Source organism: Phodopus roborovskii, unplaced genomic scaffold (assembly GCF_943737965.1).
Source record: "Phodopus roborovskii unplaced genomic scaffold, PHOROB, whole genome shotgun sequence".
In the NCBI taxonomy this organism is placed as follows: domain Eukaryota; kingdom Metazoa; phylum Chordata; class Mammalia; order Rodentia; family Cricetidae; genus Phodopus; species Phodopus roborovskii.
Window position 1 is genome coordinate 14542754 of NW_026126418.1, and position 19753 is coordinate 14562506.

The 19753-nt window shown below is 47.8% G+C and overlaps 1 protein-coding gene across 5 annotated transcripts in view; it reads left to right on the forward strand.

The window, feature by feature from the left end:
* The window catches only part of Prdm11 (PR/SET domain 11), a 74571-nt gene that overhangs the window by 39523 nt on the left and 15295 nt on the right, over positions 1 to 19753 (forward strand). For all 5 annotated transcript variants that reach the window (XM_051184128.1, XM_051184132.1, XM_051184131.1 and 2 more), the window contains exon 5: positions 13039 to 13106. In XM_051184128.1, coding sequence (XP_051040085.1) covers positions 13039 to 13106 — 68 coding nt within the window. The remainder of the gene's footprint in view (positions 1 to 13038; positions 13107 to 19753) is intronic.

Genomic DNA, 19753 nt, shown 5'->3' on the forward strand with positions numbered 1-19753 from the left:
CTGCACTCATTCGTCAATTCCTGTCCTCAAGCTTTTCTTGCTATTATCTTGTTCTTCATCTTTTTTCTGGTTTCAGAAGCCCTGGTCTCATCCAAGAAAACATGTTTGCAGTTACAGAGATGGCTCTATTGCTAAATGCTTGCTGTACAGGCATGAACACCTGAGTTTGAGCCCCATAACTCATGTAAAAAAAAAAAAAGCATGCTATGGTGGCTAACTCTTTTAATCCCAGCATTGGGGAGGTGGAGGCAGGGGAATTCCTGGATTTCCCTGGCCAGCTGCTCTAGCCACAGTGAGCTCTGGGTCAGAGAGGGCCCCTGTTTCAAAAAAGGGTGGGTGGTCTTGGGGAAATCACCCACTGTTGACCCCAGGCTTTGAAAGCCACTCATATTCATACACACACGTGCGCGCGCACGCGCGCGCACACACACACACACACACACACACACACCTGTTTTGTGCACAACAGCTCAATGATATGTGCATACAGCACTCTAATGGGAAGGGAGCCTGGGCATAGCAAACACAACCCTTAGTGTTTATTGATCCACTTACACCTGGCCAGTTGTGGATTCAGCATTAACAACATTACTCATGCTTCGGCAGTGCTCCTCCTGTGGTACAATGTGGTGTCATTGTGCTGGGAGTGGGATACGAGCCACTCCAACCAAAACTAAGCAGCTAGATGGAGCTACACTGGGTTTTAAGCTACACTGGGTTTTAGACCTGTTGCTGTCTGGCTGCAGAACCGGCCTCATGTCTCGCCTCTTGGTCCTCTCCATCTCCCTTCGGTGCCTTTTCCTTTCTGCTTCTCTTGATTGGATCTTTTCTCTTTCTCGCCTAGCATCAGTTCTCTCTCCGATTCTACTCACCAGGAGGAGAGCTGGCCCCACTGTGTGCTGAGTGCAAGTGAGGCCCTGGGTTCACGGAGATGGAAAGCCACCCTCCACTGCCCAGCTGCCCTGGCATGACTTGTACAGTCAGTTCTGACTGCTTTGACAAGATACGCCCCTTCCTCTGCTCTCTCAGCCTAATGGAATTTATCCTGCTGTAAATCATGGATCAAACCCCCGCCCCCACCCCATGCTGCAGGCCAGGAAGGTGCTTAGAGTCACTGTATAGCCCTGTGGTTTGGAAAAGAGGCAGAAGAAAGAGGAGCCAGCAAAGGTTTCTATTTTAAGTTTTTTGGCCAGTCCATGTTTTGTTCCAGAGAAGATTTAGGGCAGCCTAGCAAGGTCTATAAAATAGACCACAGTGGGGATTACAACCGAGAGAGAAGAAAGAAAAAGGGGGGGGGTGGTCTCACGATGGTGCTAGGAGTTAGCAGGCTGGGTCTCAGAGAAGCACAGAACCTCAGGCTTGTCCAGCAAGAAAGGAGGGGACACTTGAGACAGATTGGAGTGTGTGTGCTTGGTGTGTACAGGCCAACAAGTGCTTTGCATGTGGTCATGTGTGTGTGCATTCGTGTTTGTGCCTGTAGAGGCCAGAGCTTGACATTGGGTGTCTTCCTCGGTCTTATGTTTTGAGACAGTGTTTTCTCTTCCTGAACCTGGGGTTCTCTGGTTGCCTAGATTGTCTCCTCAGTGAGCCCTAGAATCCTCCTTCCTGGTTTCCCAGCCCTACCATGTACAGCTTTTCCGTGGGTTCTGGGGATTCAAACTGAGGTCCTAAAGCTTGTGTGACAACCACTTTACCAACTGTGTGTCCTCATCCGAAACAAGTGCTTTTTTTTTTGGACTTGTTTATTTAATGTCTGCCAATCCTTAACAATGAAAAATTCAAAGAGCCTGGTGTGGTGATGCACACCTGCAGTGTCAACACCCAGGAGGCTAAGGCAAAGACGAGGACCAGGATCTGAGGCCAGCCGGGGTTACATATTGTGATGTTGTCTGACAAAACCCAAAACCAAACCAAAAAAGCTTTGCAGAAAGATGTAAGAATAAAGCAACAAACTCCTTGTTCTTGGGATCACCTGCTGCTACATCTTACAACATTTATGCTTGTATTTATAGTGACACGGGTGCGTGTGTATATGCGTGAGCGTGAGTGCTTGCGTGTGTGCATGTGTCCGGTCCAAAATCTTTTAATGAAGTAGTTTAGAGGGCTGGAGAGATGGTGTAGTAGTTAGGAGCATTTGCTGCTTTTTCCAGAAGACCTAAAATTAGTTCCCAGCACTTGTCTAGCAGCAGCTCACAACTGTCCATCATTCTAACTCCAGGAGCTCCAGCGCCCTCTTCTAGCTCTGCAGGCAACCTCATACGCATGGCATACACATGTGTCAATATAGGGGTTTTTTGTTGGCTTGTTTTATTTTTAAGTAGTCAGAACCCATGGAATGCCCAGTCTCCGTCCCATTGTAGCACAGCAGCCCCCAGGTGACTTGGGAATCACTGACTGTAAATTGTGTTCCAATAAAATTTTATTGAGGCCTAAGAAAATCTGATTTGTATGTGAATTCAAATAATTTGAATTTCATATGAATGTAAAAATCAGATAAGTGAAGTTACATGAAGAAAAAAAAGTTTCATTTTTTTTTTGTTTTTTTTTGTTTTTTTGCTTTTTGTTTTGTTTTTTTAAGGTGCATAAACCATTCTTAGTTCACAGGTGTATATGAAAATGGAGTGGCGGCATGCCAGATGTGACCTGCCATCAGAAGTTGCCTGGCTTCTGCCATATACCACTCTGGATTATTACCCCAGGCATGCCTCATGTGTGCAATTCTGACTTGTCACCACTTCATACTCAGATTTTTCCAGCTGCATGAGTGATGCCCCTTAGTGCAGGCCCTTGCCTGGAGCCTTTCAATGGCACAAGCAACCATGGTGGTCATGCTTCTTAGACTCCTCTCGCTCCTTCCTGATGGTGATGCTCACTAAAGCCTGTGGGCCAAGGGAATGTTTATAGGATGCTCCACAGTTCCCACTGATCTCGTTCTTCACTTCTGGCCAGCTCAGACCATGCACTTTGCCAAAGCAGCATTGCATCTTTCTCATCGCAGGGTTTTTGGGAAGAAGGCAGCATTGAAAATAAATTCACCAGTAGAGTGACTAGAACGAGGAACCCTTGACCCGCACAGTTGAGACTTGCAACATCATTTGAACTGTAACACGCCATAGCTTCATATAGGAAGTTGGTAGAGTCTTTAGACACCAGGCTCTCTGGGGTGCAACCTTTGTGTGCCATGCTTGAGTGCACGCGCACGCTCTCTCTCTCCCCCTCCCCCCTCTGTGTGTGTATGTGTAATGTGCATGTGTATATGTGCACATATGTGTACGTGCCTGTAGAGGCCTGAATCAGATATCCAATGCCTTCTTCAATAGCTCTCCACTTCATTTACTGAGGCAGCATCTGTTGCTGAATCTCTAGCTAGCTTCTGTCTGGAATTCCCTGTGTCGGCTTCCTGAGTTCTGCTACACCTTTTTACATGGAGTCTGGGCAAGTGAAATCCATTCTTCAAATCTGTGCAGCAAGCATTTATTCACTGAGCCACTTCCCTAGCCCCAGTGATCGCCTTATTTTCCTCATGTTTGTCTCCAGCTTTGAGGGGACATCTTTGGTTACTATTAATTTTTGGTGCTTTGCCAGAAAGGAGTATTTATTTACTTAGACGGAGGGTATGTGTCCTTTGGTCACTGTCTAGTGACAAGTAATAGTAATTGATGGTGTAAAATCAAGACTTCTGTGACACCATCTGCATCGGTGTCATGAAACATGGGTAATTAGTATTTTCTGTAAAGGGCCAGATGGGTAGCTCTCCCATTTTGTGAATCACAGTGTCTCTTACAAGGACAGATGTCCTTAGGATGGTGCTATGTCCCGATAAACCCAGAATGTACTCAGGTTACCTCCTCTCCCCAGCATCTCAGCTTGGTGACACAGTACTCTGTGCAGGATTGGTTGTCTTCTGTGACTGCAGAAGTGCCAGTGTGGGACTCACTGTTTGGAAAAACACCTCTAAACAGTGGCATGTACTTCACATTCACTTTTGCTTTTTCCTTTAAGGCAGACAGGTTCTTCTAGGTTTCTTTCCCATCCTTGCTCAAGGCCCTTCCTGCTCCATCTTTGCCAGTCCTCATATACTTTCTGAGGTCCACCGCAGGACAAGAAGATGCTCTTTGCTTCCCCAGGAGCCCATTCCTCACTCTGAGGAAGGGGTGGGTGGTTGGTCCTGAGACTGACTGGTTCAGTGGGGTCAGGTGCCCTTCCCTGGCAGAATAATGGGACTCTCAAGAAGAGTGGAGTGGCCAAAGGGCTCTGTGCAGTTCAGATTCTGACTCTTCGACTGGATGGAAGCATGGCTTTGAGTCTATCATCTGTTCTGTCTGTACTTCAGTTTCCATGTATGAAACAAGCTCACTGACTCTGGAAGACACCTGGAGTTATGAGTGCTGATGCTCAGCGGGAAGGGTGCCTGTGCAGACAGGTAATAGGCTGTTTTGATTGTCCTGGCCAACTTCACATGGCTTCAGGGAGGGCTAGAGAATGTGGATCTGTCAGACTTGGATGTAAGATCTAGGTTCAAATAGGCCTCATTTACCACATCTCCAGGGCTTTTATTATTGTTGTTATTATTTATTTTTCTCATATATTACATCACAATTGCAGTTTCCCCAGTCTCTTCCCCCCAGATCTGCCCTTCCTCTTTCTTCCCTCAGAAAAGAGCGGTCCTCCCAAAGACATCAATCAAATTCAGCATAATATGCTACAATAAGACCAGGCATATACCATCACATCAGGGCTGGACAAGACTGGAGGGAAAGGGTCCCATAAGTAGGCAAAAGAATTAGCAACTACCCTTACCCCCACTGTTAGGAACCCACAAGAACACCAAGCTACTCAGCCATAACATATATGCAGAGGACCTATGTCAGATCCCTACACGGTCTCTGATCTCTGCGAGCCCCTGTGAGTCCTGGTCAATTGATTCTGTGGATTGTGTTCTTGTGGTGTCCCTGGCCGTCTGATTCCTCAGATCCTTCCTCCTCCTCTACAGGACTGACTGAAGGCCACCTAATGTTTGGTTGTGGGTCTCTGCATCTGCTCCCATCAATTGCTGGACGAAGTCTCTCTGGTCTCTTTGATGGTGACTCTGCTAGGCTCTGGTCACAGAACACTCTGCAGGAAGGACAAACTGTAGTTCGAAGGTTTTGTGGCTGGGTTGGTGTCCCAGTCACTCCACTAAAGGCCTTCTAGTTACAGAAGATGGCCAATTCAGGCTCTATGTCCCTCGTTACTAGGAGTCTTTGCTAGGGTTACTCTCATAGAGTCCATGGAGTTTCTAGTGTACTAGGTTTCCACCTCACCCCCCAAATACCTTCCCAATTTCAGTAGTTTCTCCCAGTATTTTCTCTTCCCCGAACAGTTGATCCCTCCTGTTCCCAACCCCACACACAAAAACTATTTTATTTCCTCTTCCAAAGGAGATCCTTGTGTCCTCCTTTAATCCTTCCTTGTTACTTAGCCTCTCTGAGTCTGGGAACCATAGCATGATTATCTTTGACTTTACAGCTAATATCCACTTATAAGTGAGTACATATGCTGTTTGTCTTTCTAGGTCTGGGTTACCTCACTCAGGATGATTTTTTTTTCTAGTTCCATCCATTTGTCTACAAATTTCATGATGTCATTATTTTGTTTGTTTGTTTGTTTTGTTTTGTTTTTTTATAGCTGAGTAATACTCCATTGTGTAAATGTACCACATTTCCTTTACTCATTCTTTGGTTGAGGAACATCTAGGTTGTTTCCAGTTTCTGGATGTTATGAATAAAGCTACTATGGACATAGTTGAGCAAGTGCCCTTGTGATAGGATGGAGTATCCTTTGGGTATATGCCCAGAAGTGATATAGCTGGGTAAGACACATTGTTGTTTATGGCAATAAATTCACAGAATTAAAGAAACCCACCCTGATGGCAGTCCTAGGAAGAATCTGAAACCGCCAAACTCCAAGAGGCAGACAGAAAGGTGGGCTGTTGCAGGGAAGCAAAACACCATCAGAAAGTGCCAAGTGTTTATCGTGTGAGACAACAGGTACCTGAGTTATCATAGAGCCTGAATTTCACAGTGCTGCATCAGAACTGCTGAGGGCAGTGCTGACACTTGGTGGACTCACAGTAACAATGGCCATTAAGGCAGTAGCAGCAAGAACCCCAGGACACAATGGGCGCAGGCTGTGCTGATGTCTCATAGTGTGTGCTTCTTCCCAGATGCACCACGGGCTGTCTGTTACACATGCACAACAATGGTGTCCAGTCAGACCTCAATAAGCTCTTCTTACAAAAAGAAATGTGATAAACAGTAGTTTCAGAGCAATCAAAGGAGGTGATTATTGCTTTGTTGGAATGATGATAATGGACTAAACTTCTGAAACTGTAAGCAAGGCTCCCAGTTAAATGCTTTCTTTTATATGAATTGCCATGGTCATTGTGTCTCTTCACAGCCATAGCACAGTGACTAAGACAGAAGTTTGTACCAGAGACTGGGGTACTGCTGTGACAGGCCTGATGATACTGTTTGTTGGAGAAATAGAAAACTTTGGGTCTTTAGACTAGGAAAAGTAGTTGGTTGCTTTAAGAGGGGCAGGAGGCTTAATGGGCCATCCTAGTAGGAGCATGGAAGACAGTGCTGGAGACAGTTTTACTGTGGAGTCACAGATCAAGAAATTTCAGATAGGAAGAACATTAGTAAGTGGCCTGGAGACTGTGGCTGCTTTTTATGTTTGTCCTGAAAATCTGCCTGAGGCTAAATCGAAGAGTTTTGGATTAATGGACCTGGCAGAGGATGTTTTAAGACAGCCCAGTCTTGATTGTGTCCTGTGGTTATTAGTAGTCACTTGTTCAGACCTATCATGAAAAGAAGCAAGCTGGACAAAAAGAAATACAAATGTAGTGTAGGAGCCAATTCCTGTGCTCAGGCAGACAAAAAGTTTAAAGAAAAGCTTGATGCTAAAAGTAGTAAAGGGTGTGGTAACCTCAGTAGTCAACCTGAGAATAAGACTCCACCCAGTGAAGGTTCTAACATTTGAAAAGGATTAAAGGAAAGCTTAAGCAGTGAAGTAAACCATTGGCAACAGACCCCAAGATGTTGGAGATGCCAGAGTCACAGGATACCTGCCTAGGAAAACTGCAGCCCAAGAGAGAGAAGTGTGTTGTAGTCAACCACGCTGGAAGGAGTTGGGTATCTGAAGAGTGCTTAAACATTAGATGTGGAGACAAAGAATTTGGAGTTTGCCCTGCTGGGTTTTGGTCTTGCTTTGGTCCTCACTGTGCTCCCTTTCCTCTCTTTTGGAATGGTAATGTATATCGTGTGCCATTGTATGTTGCAAGTTCATGATCTGCCTTTTGATTTAATTTTATGGGGCTTTTGATTTAATTTTATGGGGGATTACAATGAAGAGATTGCCATGAGTCTCAGAAGAGACTTGGAAATTTGGAGTTTTAAATAGTGTTGAGATGGATAGACTATAGGGACTTCTGAAGTTGGACTGAATGCATTTCTGCATTATGATGAGGCTACAAAACATATGGGAGCTAGGGAGTGGAATGAGGTGGTTTGAAAGAGAATGGTCCCCATAGGCTCTTACATTTGAATGCTTGTCACCCAGGAGTGGCACTATTTGAAAGGACTAGAATGATTAGGAAGTATGTCTTGTTGGAGGAATGGGGTGGGCTTTAAAACTTCAAAAGCCCATGCCAAGCCCAGTCCCTCTCTTTCCCTCTCTCTCCATATGGATCAGGAAGTAGCGCTTGGCTACTGCTCTAGCACCTGTCTGCATCCCACCATGTTTCCCTACCATTGGTGATAACAGACAAAACCTCTGAAACTGTAAGCCCCCAATTAAATGCTTTCTTTTATAAGAATTGCCTTTGTCATGGTAGCTCTTCATATCAGTAGAACAGTGATTAAGACAACTGTTTTTACCACTTTGTCCCTAGAGTTTGTCACTCTAGCTGTTCCCCTGATGGCATTTACTGAATGATTGAGAGCTTGAATCATGAAAATCCTGAACTGTAGTAAAGCTAAGCCAAGGAACATTCCCGCAGAAAACCTTGAGGCCTGAATCAGCCTTGGAGGCTTCAGGCAGCTTCCTTGTCAGCCCCAGCCCAGCTAGAAAGGTAATTAGTACCCCTCAGGTGTTGACTGGCAGATACCACCCCCTTGTCGTTAATTCCTTGTTGAATTAACAACAAGAACCATTTAGCCTGCCTTTCCTCAATGGCAGTCACAGTCACGATGCTGATAGCCACAGCTAACCTCTGCTGTGGTCAAGGCTGCAAGGCTGCAAGGCTGCAGGGTTGATTCTCACTGGTTTTACAGAGAAAATCAAGATCTGCTCAAGGCCACACATGCAGCTCCTAAACTGAGCTGAAATTTCGGCCCGTTGGGAGCTACAACATAAGTGTACAGTATTGGTACAAGGACCAGACTCTGTGCCACTCCATGGAGGTTCCTGTATGCTAGGACATCTGCCCTCTGGAGAGGAAGAAGCCTGAGCTGCAGCATGTCTGGCCTTTTTTTCTTGAACTGTGTGTGTGTGTTGGTACTTGTCCATGTGTTATGCAGGTACATGTGTTCACGTGTGTAGAGGCCAGTATTCAACCTTAGGTGTCATTTCTCAGAGGTCCACTTTATTTTTTGTTTGTTTACTTTTGAAACAAGGTTTGTCACTGTCCTGAGGCTTGTGGATTGGCTAGACTGGCTGGCCAGCAAGCCCCAGAGATACTCCTGTGTCCATCTCCCCAGTGTCAGGACTGCAAGGTAACATCACTATGCCCCGATTTTTTATTTGTATTCTGAAGATTGAACTCAAGTCTTCATGTCTGAACAACAAGCACTTTGCCAACTGGGTCACCTTCCCAGAGTCCTGTGTCTGAGATTGTTAAAGCACAATGGCTAGTTAAGGCTCATGCACAGACAAAGGAGGAGAAACACCCTCACATCTCTCTCTTCCTCTAGCGGTAAAGCAAGTTGAATGCTTTCAGAGTGCCGCCCAGGTGCTCTGAACCTGTAAGCACAGCCATGGCTGTGTGCTGGTGTGTGACCAGCTACTGATGATGGTGGGGCTGCATACTGGTTTCCCTAGTGACAAAGCTTCTGACCTGCCTTGCTCCCAGCTCATCTTTCCACCTGGATTCCCTAAATACTGCATTGGGAAGGATGCCTTGAATGTGGTACTTCATTGCTCAGAGAGTATGTGCCAGCTAGTTTTGATTACTCCAGCAACCTCCAAGTGTATGAGTGTGTAGTACTGAGAATGGAACCCATTCCCATGCATGCATGTGTTAGCTAAGGAATCCACTGTAGTGTTGTGTTCCCAGTGTCCGTTGCTATAACATAATGTGTGGGTTGAGAACTGGGCTCCTAGTTTCAGTTGTTTAAATCCCTAACCACTTGACTGTTTTGCTTTGCAGCTTACTGGGAGGCATGGGGAAGCAGGCTGTGAAGCCATCCGCCCCTAAGAGGAGTCCCATAAGCACCTTATATGACTTGTGTTCAGGACCTAAGACCTCCTACCAAGTCCCACCTCTTAAAGCTGAGCTGAGGACTAAGTTACTAACCCAAGGGCTTGGCGAAGGCAGGGTGCAGTGTGTATGTGGTGGTGGGAGGGCATCCAGGTCCAGGCAGTAGCCACACAGGTAACAGTCAAATGCTGGGTAGTGGTAAATTCTGAGTGTCACTTTTTACAAATGTGTTGTGAGTTTTAATGGCTGTGTCTCACAGCTGGTTTAGGGAAGTCCATTAAGCTAACAGCTGGCCTGGTTAGTGAAGGCTGACTCAGTGAACCTACTCATTATTAACGTATCAACATCATCAGTTTTTTTTTGTTGTTGTTTTTGTTTGTTTGTTTGTTTGTTTTTGTCTTAACTTGCTTTTTACTTAAAAGATTCTTTGTTCCACCATTCACCAGGGTTCTACCATGTATGTTCTCTAAGTAAGGGCACAGGGCTGCTGCTGGGGATGGCAGTACTCTGGGCTTTGTCTCCATTCCTTAGACCTGGGGAGGGTTCCTCTCCCTCGTCAGAGTCAAAACTTTCAGACTTACGGACATACCATCAACAGAAATGATTTTTGTTACTAGGGTCTTGAAAAGAGTAAAGGGATACCATGGAGCTAATGCGGGTTGGGGTGGGAGGTATGGGGGGACCAGGGCTGTGGCAGGAGAGAGTCTACTCAGATCAGGAAGGAAGGGTGACATAGTCTAAGACTCACAGGTCACAGGGGAGCAGGTATCACAGCACAGTGAGGAGAATTCTTGCCATTATTACTGCTTCTAGCATTAGTTACTGTAACCAATACCCAACAGAAAAGAGGAAAGGAAGAAGTGCTTATTTTAGCTCAGGGTTTCAGGGGGATTTCAGACCACCCTAGTAGGAAGGGGCTGCCAGAGTTGGTGGTGGTGGGAGCATGTGATGAAGATGCCTCCCATATAAAGTAGAGTAAGGGGTCAGAGTGAGGGAACCAGAGTCTGCCAGCCAGACCCGGCCTCCTAAAGTCTTCACATCTTTTAAAATAATGCCACCAGCAGGGGGCCACACCATCAAACCACGAGCCTGAAGGAAACATTCCAGACTAGACTATTGCATTTTCCAGATGTTTGCAAACCAGTGTTGTATGATGTTCTTAGAAGAGGAACATGTGTGTGGCAAAAATGGGGAGAGGGGTCCCTGCCAGCTTCAGGAGGCTGGATATGAGGAAGGGAGTTGGAGGCAAACGTGGTCTTTACTTGAGATCTATAATTTTTATTTATTTGGTGTGTGGGTTGTATGTGTGTGTGTGCATGCATGTGTGTACATATATGTATGCGTTCATGTTTGTATGTGTGCATGCCTGTGTGTGTGCATGAATGCAGGCATTTGGTCAGAGGACAGCTCTCAGGAGCTGGTTCTTCCCTATCTCCATATGTGATATGGGGACCTAACTCAGAGTCATCTTTCTATCCCAGCTCCAGATGTTTCCGAAGCGAAGGGAAAGATCTGAGATGAACATGATTAGTGTGCATTCTGTTGGTCCTTGCTATCAGCTATATTATCCTCTTATCATTTCTGAATGTTTGAAATACTCCATGAGTGTCATTCTTGTAAGAGTATGGAAAAGAGGTTCTGGGCATAGGCGAAAGCTGGGCTGACTGCCCCTCAGAACAGGCTGCAGCAAAGTGAGGGACAGAGTGACAAAATACCAGTCATGAACAGCTAAACAAAGGAGAGTTTATTTGGGCTCACAGTCTTGAAGGTTCCAGTCCATAGTTTTTGTTTTGTTTTTGTTTTTTTTTTTCCTCCATTAATCCTGGGCCTGTGGTGAGGCAGAACTTGGCAGTGGGAGCCTGAGGAGGAGGATGTTCTCCTCATGGTAGACAGGAAGTGGCTAGCAAGGAAGGGAAAACCTGGCATATCATTCACAGCACTCTCCAAGTACATCTTCCTCCTGAAGTTCTCATTACCTCCTAAAATAGCATCACCAGCCAGAGACCATGTGCCCAGCACAGGAGCCTGATGTGCATGCACACTTTATGTTGAAACCATAACAGGCCAAGGGCAGTCAGACAGGTGGGCAGGACTCAGGTGCACAGGCCTGAACGGTAATAACCATAAATGCGAATGTCATCAGAAGCTCAGTGGGGGAAACCTTGAGATGGAGAGCAACATGGTCTGATTTCAGTTGGCAAACACTTGGCCTTCTGTTTTGAGGACAATGGGTAGAGTGTGAACTCTGGTGCCAAGGGGCTTGTGAGGTCACTCTGCTTCACCACATCCTCAGGGAACTGGCCCTGACCTAGCATATTTTTCCACAATTAGGAAATTTTGTGTTATATGTTAATTATACCTCATCTAAGCTGTGGAAACAAGAAAGAAGGAACATGTCACTGTGAAATCCAAAGAGACAATAAAAAAAGGACAGATCTTCAAAAGAATATCAAAAGATATTGAAAGTAAAACATATTTGTTAAACAAAAGATACTCATTAAAATGGAAGTGAACAAACTGGGCATGGTGGTGAATGCCTGTGATTCCAGTACTCAGGAGGCTGAGTAGGAGGTTTGAGAGTTCAAAATCAGCTCTGGCCCAAAAATGTTACAAATCAAAATGAAAACCAAACTTCAAAAGCTCAAGTGGCTTAAGAAGGGAAAACTCTGAGAGATGGAAGAAACTGGAATAGGGTCAGAGAGACGATTAGTGAATTGGGATAGAGTTCTGAGAATTTTTTCTTGACACACATGAAGAGGTAGTTAAAAAAACATAGAGGATTGAGTGAGCTAGTCTATGTTTATTTAAAGAAATTCTATCAGGAGAGTTTGGAGAAAATGAAAGGTTGTACTAAAAAACATAAAAGAATTTTATAATCTCTGTTTCAAACAAATCAAAACAAAAAACGCAATACAGAACAGTAGCAAGTACTGAGCAAAGGGAAAGATCACGGACTGTAGAAGATCCATAGTGGACTAACAGTAGGTTGCTTATAACTTGGGTCAAGAAAGAACCAGAAACATTATTAGAGAGGCCAATACCCATGCTCTCAGGCGTATCTTCCTTTCTGAGTGCCTTTCTTTCTGTCTTAACCTTCAAGCTTCAAATCTATATTAGAAATGTCTTTTAATGGCCCCTGCCCTCCAAAAGGAAAGTCAGAGACAGCCTAGAATCCCAGGCCTCAAGAGATCTTGATACGCAGAATGATTGTAGACTGTAGATGTTTGAATACAACCCCACCCCGCAGACACTGAAGAGAGAGAAGGGCTGTGTTAGTCTTTTGTGGGGAGTAGTGCTCCTGGGCCGTGTTGCCCAGGATTTCATTACAGGTGAGAGGGCTGTGGCCCTTTCCCCTCAGGTCTTCTCTGGGGTCTCTAAGAGGATGGAAGTGGGTGAAGAGAAGATAACCAGGATTCTTAAGCCCAGTTGGGGTGATAGTGGGGACAGTATAGGAGGACAGGGGAAGAGGTGAGGCTGAGGATAGAACTAGGCCCTGACCTTAGTGACAAGGAGCCCAGGCATGTGAGAGAGAGCATCTTCCCTAACGGCCCATTCTAGACAGTCTTTCTGTTTTCCAGATTGTGGACAAGAACAACCGCTACAAATCCATAGATGGGTCAGATGAGACCAAGGCCAACTGGATGAGGTGAGTCCCATCCCTGCTGGCTCCAGTGGGCCTCACCTGCCTTGCCTCTGGGATGAGCTGAGGGAGTGTCTCGGCTTCCAGGCTCCCAGAGCTCTCCAGGCTGCTCCAGAACTGCTGCTGGCAGGGTTTGAGAGGACTGCCCTGCCCTCCCCCAGGATTCCATCGCAGAGGAGAATGTCCCCAGACCTAGGATGGACCAGAGGCATTTTCCCAAGGCAGCTTCCTGCTGTGTGGGTGGCATCACTCAGGGAAGACCTCAGGGAAGATCTAGAAGCCATCCCATGGTTGTATGGGCCTGGAGGCTCCTGACACCTCCAGTTCCCTTTCCCATAGGGCTCACACTAGGCTTGACTGCTGACAAGAGTGGTTCTATTCTAGCCCCAGGCTGTGGCCCATAAGTTTATATCAGAAGGGTCCTAAAAGTCTAGACAGAAAGAGCAGAAAATTTAACAAGGGTCATTCCTCAGGTGGCCACACTGAGTTGGGATCAGAGCTGGCCTGTGTGCTATGTGTGGGTCCTACTAGTGGGTATGTGTTAGGAGAAGGGACAGTCTGGCCTCAGTACCAGTTGGTGGTCTCTGAGACCTAGAGGTGGTGACAGGGAATTTAGAACTGGTTAGGAGAAAAAGGAAGCCTTCCCAGACCCAGGGGTTCAGCCACATCATGGGTCGGAAGTCCTTGTTACTACTGTGTAGTTCTGAGAGTCTCAGATGGGTGACCCTTGGGGACTGATGGGGTACAAGAGGTGGGGACAGCCAGGGATGTCTCAGGGAGTCTGAGCACATGAGGAGGAGCTGGTTCGAAGTAAAGGGTCATGAGGAGGTCCCCTGTGTCCCTCTTGGTCACTGCCACCTGTATGTCCTTAGAGCTGCAGCTGGCTTGCAAGGCAGTTTAGGTTCATCCTCTTATGGAGGATGCAGCTGTTCCCACTGCCCCTGAACAGGTGCAGATCAGCACCCACACATCGCCTCCTCCTATGCATGCTGGTCAGCTATCCCTGAAAAGTGGCACAGGAAGTTGGCTTGACACTCTTAGCCACCTCCTTCTCCCTTTGCCCAAAGGTTCAGGTCAGCCTGGCAGTGTCTTGTATCCCTTATGCTGAACACTGCTTCTGCTCCCATATAGGTTGGGCAGTTGAGAGTAGGCCAGTGGAGCCTTGCCCAACACTGCCCTCCGCATCCCTACAAGGCTCACACCTGCCACTGCATAAGTGACAGAGAAGCACAGGCTTGTGCTGTGAGGGTCCAGATGGAACAGGAATGAGTCTTTGTCATGAGCCTTCAGAGGAGCCAGAGCTTTGTTGAGAGCACCTGGAGCAAGTGGGCACAAGCCTCGCAGAGATTCTGCTAATGGACAGCACAAACCAGACCCGAGTCAGCACAGTCAGGTCCAGGCCAGCTGAAAGAGCGTGTCTGTTGCAGCCTGGTGTCAGGCTTTTACACTGTCACTTGCAGGGCTCCAGGACCTATGGCCAAGAGAGCTGTCCTGTCCCATGTTTCCTCCCATTTCTGAGCCTTTGCTTTCCCACTGCCCCTTAGAAGACATTGCCTCATCTCAACCAACTAAGCCATTGTTTAGCACTCCAGGGCTGCTGATGTAACTTGATTGAGGATGGATCTGGGACATCACAATTTTGCAAGCTCTTTATAGCGAGTCTGATGTGGCCACTCAAGCTGACAGCCATTGCTCTGTGCTGGTGGCCATGCCCGGGGATGAACTGAGACCAGAGCAGGGAAGAGTTTTGTCAAGTTTATGTCATCCATGGCAAAATGAGGGCTGTGGCCCCGTGTCTCTGGACCTACAAGCCAGGGTTCTCGGCCTGCAAACCAGGGTGCTTTCTACTAACACACAAGGGACCAGGCAGAGAACGGCTTCTTGTGACTCTGGACGGGTGCAGTGGGCTGGAGTCTGCTTCTCCCACCTTGTTAACATGACTCTGCCCTGACGTCCCTAGCCTGTCCAGACTCCAAGTGGTTTCTTGGTGGTCTTGGCTGATATGTCCTGGTTTGGAAAGGTTCCAGGATCCAGTGGTTGTGTTTGGGTGTGGCTTTTCTTTTGGTAGCTCTTGTTAATTTCAGACACTCTTAGTTGTGCTATCACAGACCAGGGGCTTGGGGATGATGTAATGGATAGATAACTTAAGAAGTTAGTGATGGGCCAGGCAAGGGATAGGTATTCATGTTTTGAGTGTTAACCTATACAAGCTCTATGTTAGGTGCTTTGCCTGCAGTAATTCTCAACCAAGGGCTATTTTGTGCTTTCGGGGGGCACTTGAGACACGCTTTCAAACATTCTAGATGGGCAGAGAGCTTCATGCATGGGTGCTCCTGGTTTGCACTGGGGTAAAAGGTAAGCGTGTTATTGGACATTCCACATTGTATCGTAATCTCCTCATCTCCTAACAGACTCTGTTAGTGCCCACAGGGGCATAACTAGGGCCCTGCAGGGTTCACCCTAGTTTTACAGAGGCCCTGTGGTCCCCAAGAATGGCCTCAAGTCTGTCTGAGTGCAATGCCTTGTCCTGAGCTGGGTACCCATATCCTCAGCTTTCCTTTATCTGCTTACATTCTATTGGCTGGGAGGAGAGAAAGAAGGCTGGAGGAACTGAGGACTGCTGATCTCCTGCTGTGGTTTTGGACGCATCCATAGGTATGGGTTGAGATCCGAGTTCCCCTCAGCACCCTGGCCCCTCCAGGGTGGAACTTGCAAAGCTATAGTGAAAGTTAGATAGAAAAGATTGGGTTCCAAAGCCAGAATAGTTGCAAGGTATGTTTAAAAGCCTCAGCAAAATTGAAGCTATCCTAGTGTCCTTCCAAGGGTAACATGTCTCTTGGTGGATGTTCATGGGAGCCTCACATCTTAACCGGAATGCCACAGCAGCCACCCATGAGGAGCCACTGGTGGCCCCTGAGAAGAGCTTGTTTTCCCCTGCACATACACAGAGACATGGGGACATGAGGGACACTGGGAAAGGGAAATGAGCCACAAGTGACAGAATAAGTTTAATGTGATTGCAACATGATGGACACTAGCAGCCAATGCCATATGCCCCTGCGGACCACTGTAGTGCTATTTTTTTTTTATTTTCAAAATTTTTATATTTATATGTGTGTGTGGGTGTGTGTGTGTGCACATGTGTGCAGATCCCTATAAAGGCCAAAAGGGGGCCCTTTGGAGCTTGAATGACAGGCATTTGTGAACTCCTGATGTAGTAGCTGGGATATGAACTCTAATCCACTGTCAATGTTAACTACTGAGCCTTTTCTCTAGCCCCTTAAGTTGTTAAGGCTCTTATGTGTAGATGGAACCCTCAGAAACTACTGTGGTTGGCATCCCTACTCTGGATGGGGAGAATGAGGCAGCAAAGTTCGAATGAACTTGAATGAACTGGTGCTCAAGGCAGATGAGAGGTATGGTGGCTCTATGGATTCCTTCTGCCTCTTCTTCCTGCCTTCCCTCCGAGGAGGAGGGAGGGAGAGGCATTACTGTAAGAGGAGGGTGTAGTGGATCCTAGGTGGCCGCAAGTGTTTCCCGGCTTCCCAAATGGGGCCTGTGATTAGGAAGGAGGACCACCCTCACTGATGGTCATTTACCCAATTATGCTTTGTGGGATATTCAACCCAAGGAACATGCTGCCCCTGGCGGAACGTAAGAGGAAGCCTAAATTCTCCAAGGAGGAGCTGGACATTCTGGTCACAGAGGTGACCCGTCATGAAGCAGTTCTCTTTGGGAGAGAGACCATGCGACCGTCCCATGCCGACAGGGACAAGATTTGGGAAGGCATAGCTCGGAAAGTCACCTCTGCCAGCCAGGTCCCCCGCTCCATCAAGGACATTAAGCACAGATGGGATGACATGAAGCGCAGGACCAAGGACAAGCTGGCCTTCATGCAGCAGTCACTGTCGGGCCCAGGGATCGGGGGCCACACCCATCCCATCATGCTCACTGCCCACGAGAGGGCCATCAAGTCAGCACTGCTTACTGCCCAGGCTGGGCACAGCTTCCCCAGGGCAGAATTGGATGGTATCGACAGCCCTCCTACCAGCTGTGAGTATCACTGCCTGTCCATGGCCTGAGTGTGGGGACTTGCTTCCTCATGTGCACCCCTTCCCTTTCTAGCTCCCCCACCCCCATCTCCCCAACTCTTGCCACGCCTACATCCTACTTGTGTGCTGTCTCCACTTCTTGTATCCATTCTGTGCTAGAAGCTGGCTTGGGAGCAGAAAGGACAGAGCTGCATCTAAAACCTACACAGACACTTTCAGGACTAAAAAGCTTCAGATGTGTCCAACTTCGGGCCTGAGGGCTGCATGCACATAGCTATGAATGTGGCCTGACCTAAAGCATAAGTTTACTTAAAACATTACACGCTATTTATTTGTTTATTTATTTGTGCCTTGAGCAGGAGCTTTATAGGTGTTGCAGTGTCAAAAGTTTAGACATGCCTGCTTGAACTAGATTATTGCTCATCCTTAGAGGGAGGATAAGGGCTGACCCAGTCCAGGACATCCCAGGTTGTCAGCCTAAGACTGTGTGATACCCAGGGCCCACATGGGGTCTGCTATTCTGCAGCCAGTGGGGCCCAGTGTTTTCAATCTGTTTTGGGTCTGCAAACCACATGACAGGAGGTGCTGAAGCTGTAAAAAGGATCAGGCTAAGCCTGACTGAGGAAGGCGTTTGAAGGGTGAGGAAGAGTTAACCAGGCCTGGTGCAAGGCACAGAGGAGGGGAGGGGAAGGCGAGCAGGCTGGGAACAGCATGTACAAGGCCCACATCAGGAAGGCGCTTGGCACGTTCCAGGAACTGCAGAAGCCAGGGAAGCCCCAGCATAGCCGGCCGGGGGAGGGGCATCACCACAGCAGCCAAGTTGCAGGGGTGGGCCAGGGAAAGACCTTCCTCCGTGGTTGCCTGGTCACTTTGTCTGCCTTGTCCTCTGCACTCCAATCATCTGCCTTTGATCTACCTTTCTTCAGCCCATGCCTCTAAGTGCTCCGTGGAGACTGGCTAGGCTCCCACCCTGCTTGCTTCTGTCTGCCCTGGTCCATCCCTTCTGTTTCCCTGTTGGCCCACCTTCTTGCTTCCCCGGGGACTTCAGGACAGCCTTTCTAGTTCACCAGAAGGGGGAGCCATTGGAATCCCTCCCTGAAGAATTCCACCCCTTCCCACCCACCTCTTAGCCCTCCCTCACCCACTCTCATCTGCTGTTCTCACTGGAGGCGTGAGTAGGGCTGGAGAAGCCAAGGAGGCTGTGGAGACCAGCACTCAGCCAGCAGGAAGGTGGCTCACAGAGTAGCCTTCCTCCCTGGCCCCTTGCCATGGAGATCTGCTTATTTCCTGTTTGGCTGAGGCCTCTGACAGGTGGCCCACTCACAGAGCCTCAGGAGTAGAAAAGAGTGTTCATGATGAGGCGGACTTCCTTGTTAGCCAGCAGAGGAAAACAGTCTTGCAGAAAATGGAGGTGCCCCTGAGACTTCAGAACCAGACTTCAGCCCAGGTCTGGGGCACGGGGGTGCAACATCCAGAAAAGCGTTTCCTGAATCCTGCCCTGCTCACCCCTCCATCTCCTAGAGATCAAAGATGATGAGGTTAGCAGAGGTAACCTGGGTAGACACCCCCACACACCCTATGTCTAGCAATAGTCACCAGTTTCAGGCTGAGGGCTTGGAAGGGGGGTAACAGCAGCTCAGAGTGCTCCTTCCCACCCTTTCTGCCATCTGCTTACTGAGCATACTCAGGAAGCACTAGGCTCTCACTGTGCCAGCCCCATGAGATCCCAGGGAACTTAGGAAGGAGGAAGCCACATAATGGAGTAACTTCTTGGGAGGTAACTCTGACTATTAGCCCCACACCACAGGCAGGGAGGCTGTCCTTTACAGCAAGATGAGTCTGTCATAGTTTTTATTTTTGCTTTGGGAATCTACCCATACCATGGCTACCTGAAAGTAGAGACATCTAAAATCAGGGTCTAGGGCCCTTCCCTATAGCTCTTATCAAGGTGGTATAGCAATCGGCCTTACAGGCACTCATGGGTAGGTCATAATGTGCCTGGCCTGGCAGCCTACCTTGGGGGACAGCAGAGTTGTCCCACATAATCCCACTGATTCCTGTATCAGTCCATCTACAGCCATGTGGCATCACCCAGCAGTGATCTTCAGGTTAGGATTCTAGCAAGGCCACAAAGTGGCCCCAGGCAACTTTGAAAGCCTCCCTTGTGGAGGCTGGGGCGCAGAGAGTGGCTTAGAACTAAGGGTAGTACTTTCAGCTCCTCAATGCACTGTAAAGTCTAGGATGTCATAGCCCAACTAACTGCCCAGCCAGGGGCCCCAGGGGTTCAGCAGAGCAGTTGCTATTGTTCCTTTGAATGAAGTGAACAGTAGGGTTGCAATGACACCGTCAAGGTCATGAGACTTTGGAGTGGTGTGTCTGACATTGCGATGGGGCCTCGGGGTCCTTGGACTGGACTCCTTCCCTGGAATGTAGCTGCTTCTGGGGGAAGAAGGGAACCAGCTCACGCTCACCCTTCTCTTGGTGCCTGGCCCACACACCCCAGAGACTTAGGAGCTGGCATTTCTCCATGGGTGGTGCCAGTGTAGGCTGAGGAGTGGCAGGGGTGTGCAGTAGAGAGGTTTCAGAGGTGGGCCCATGACC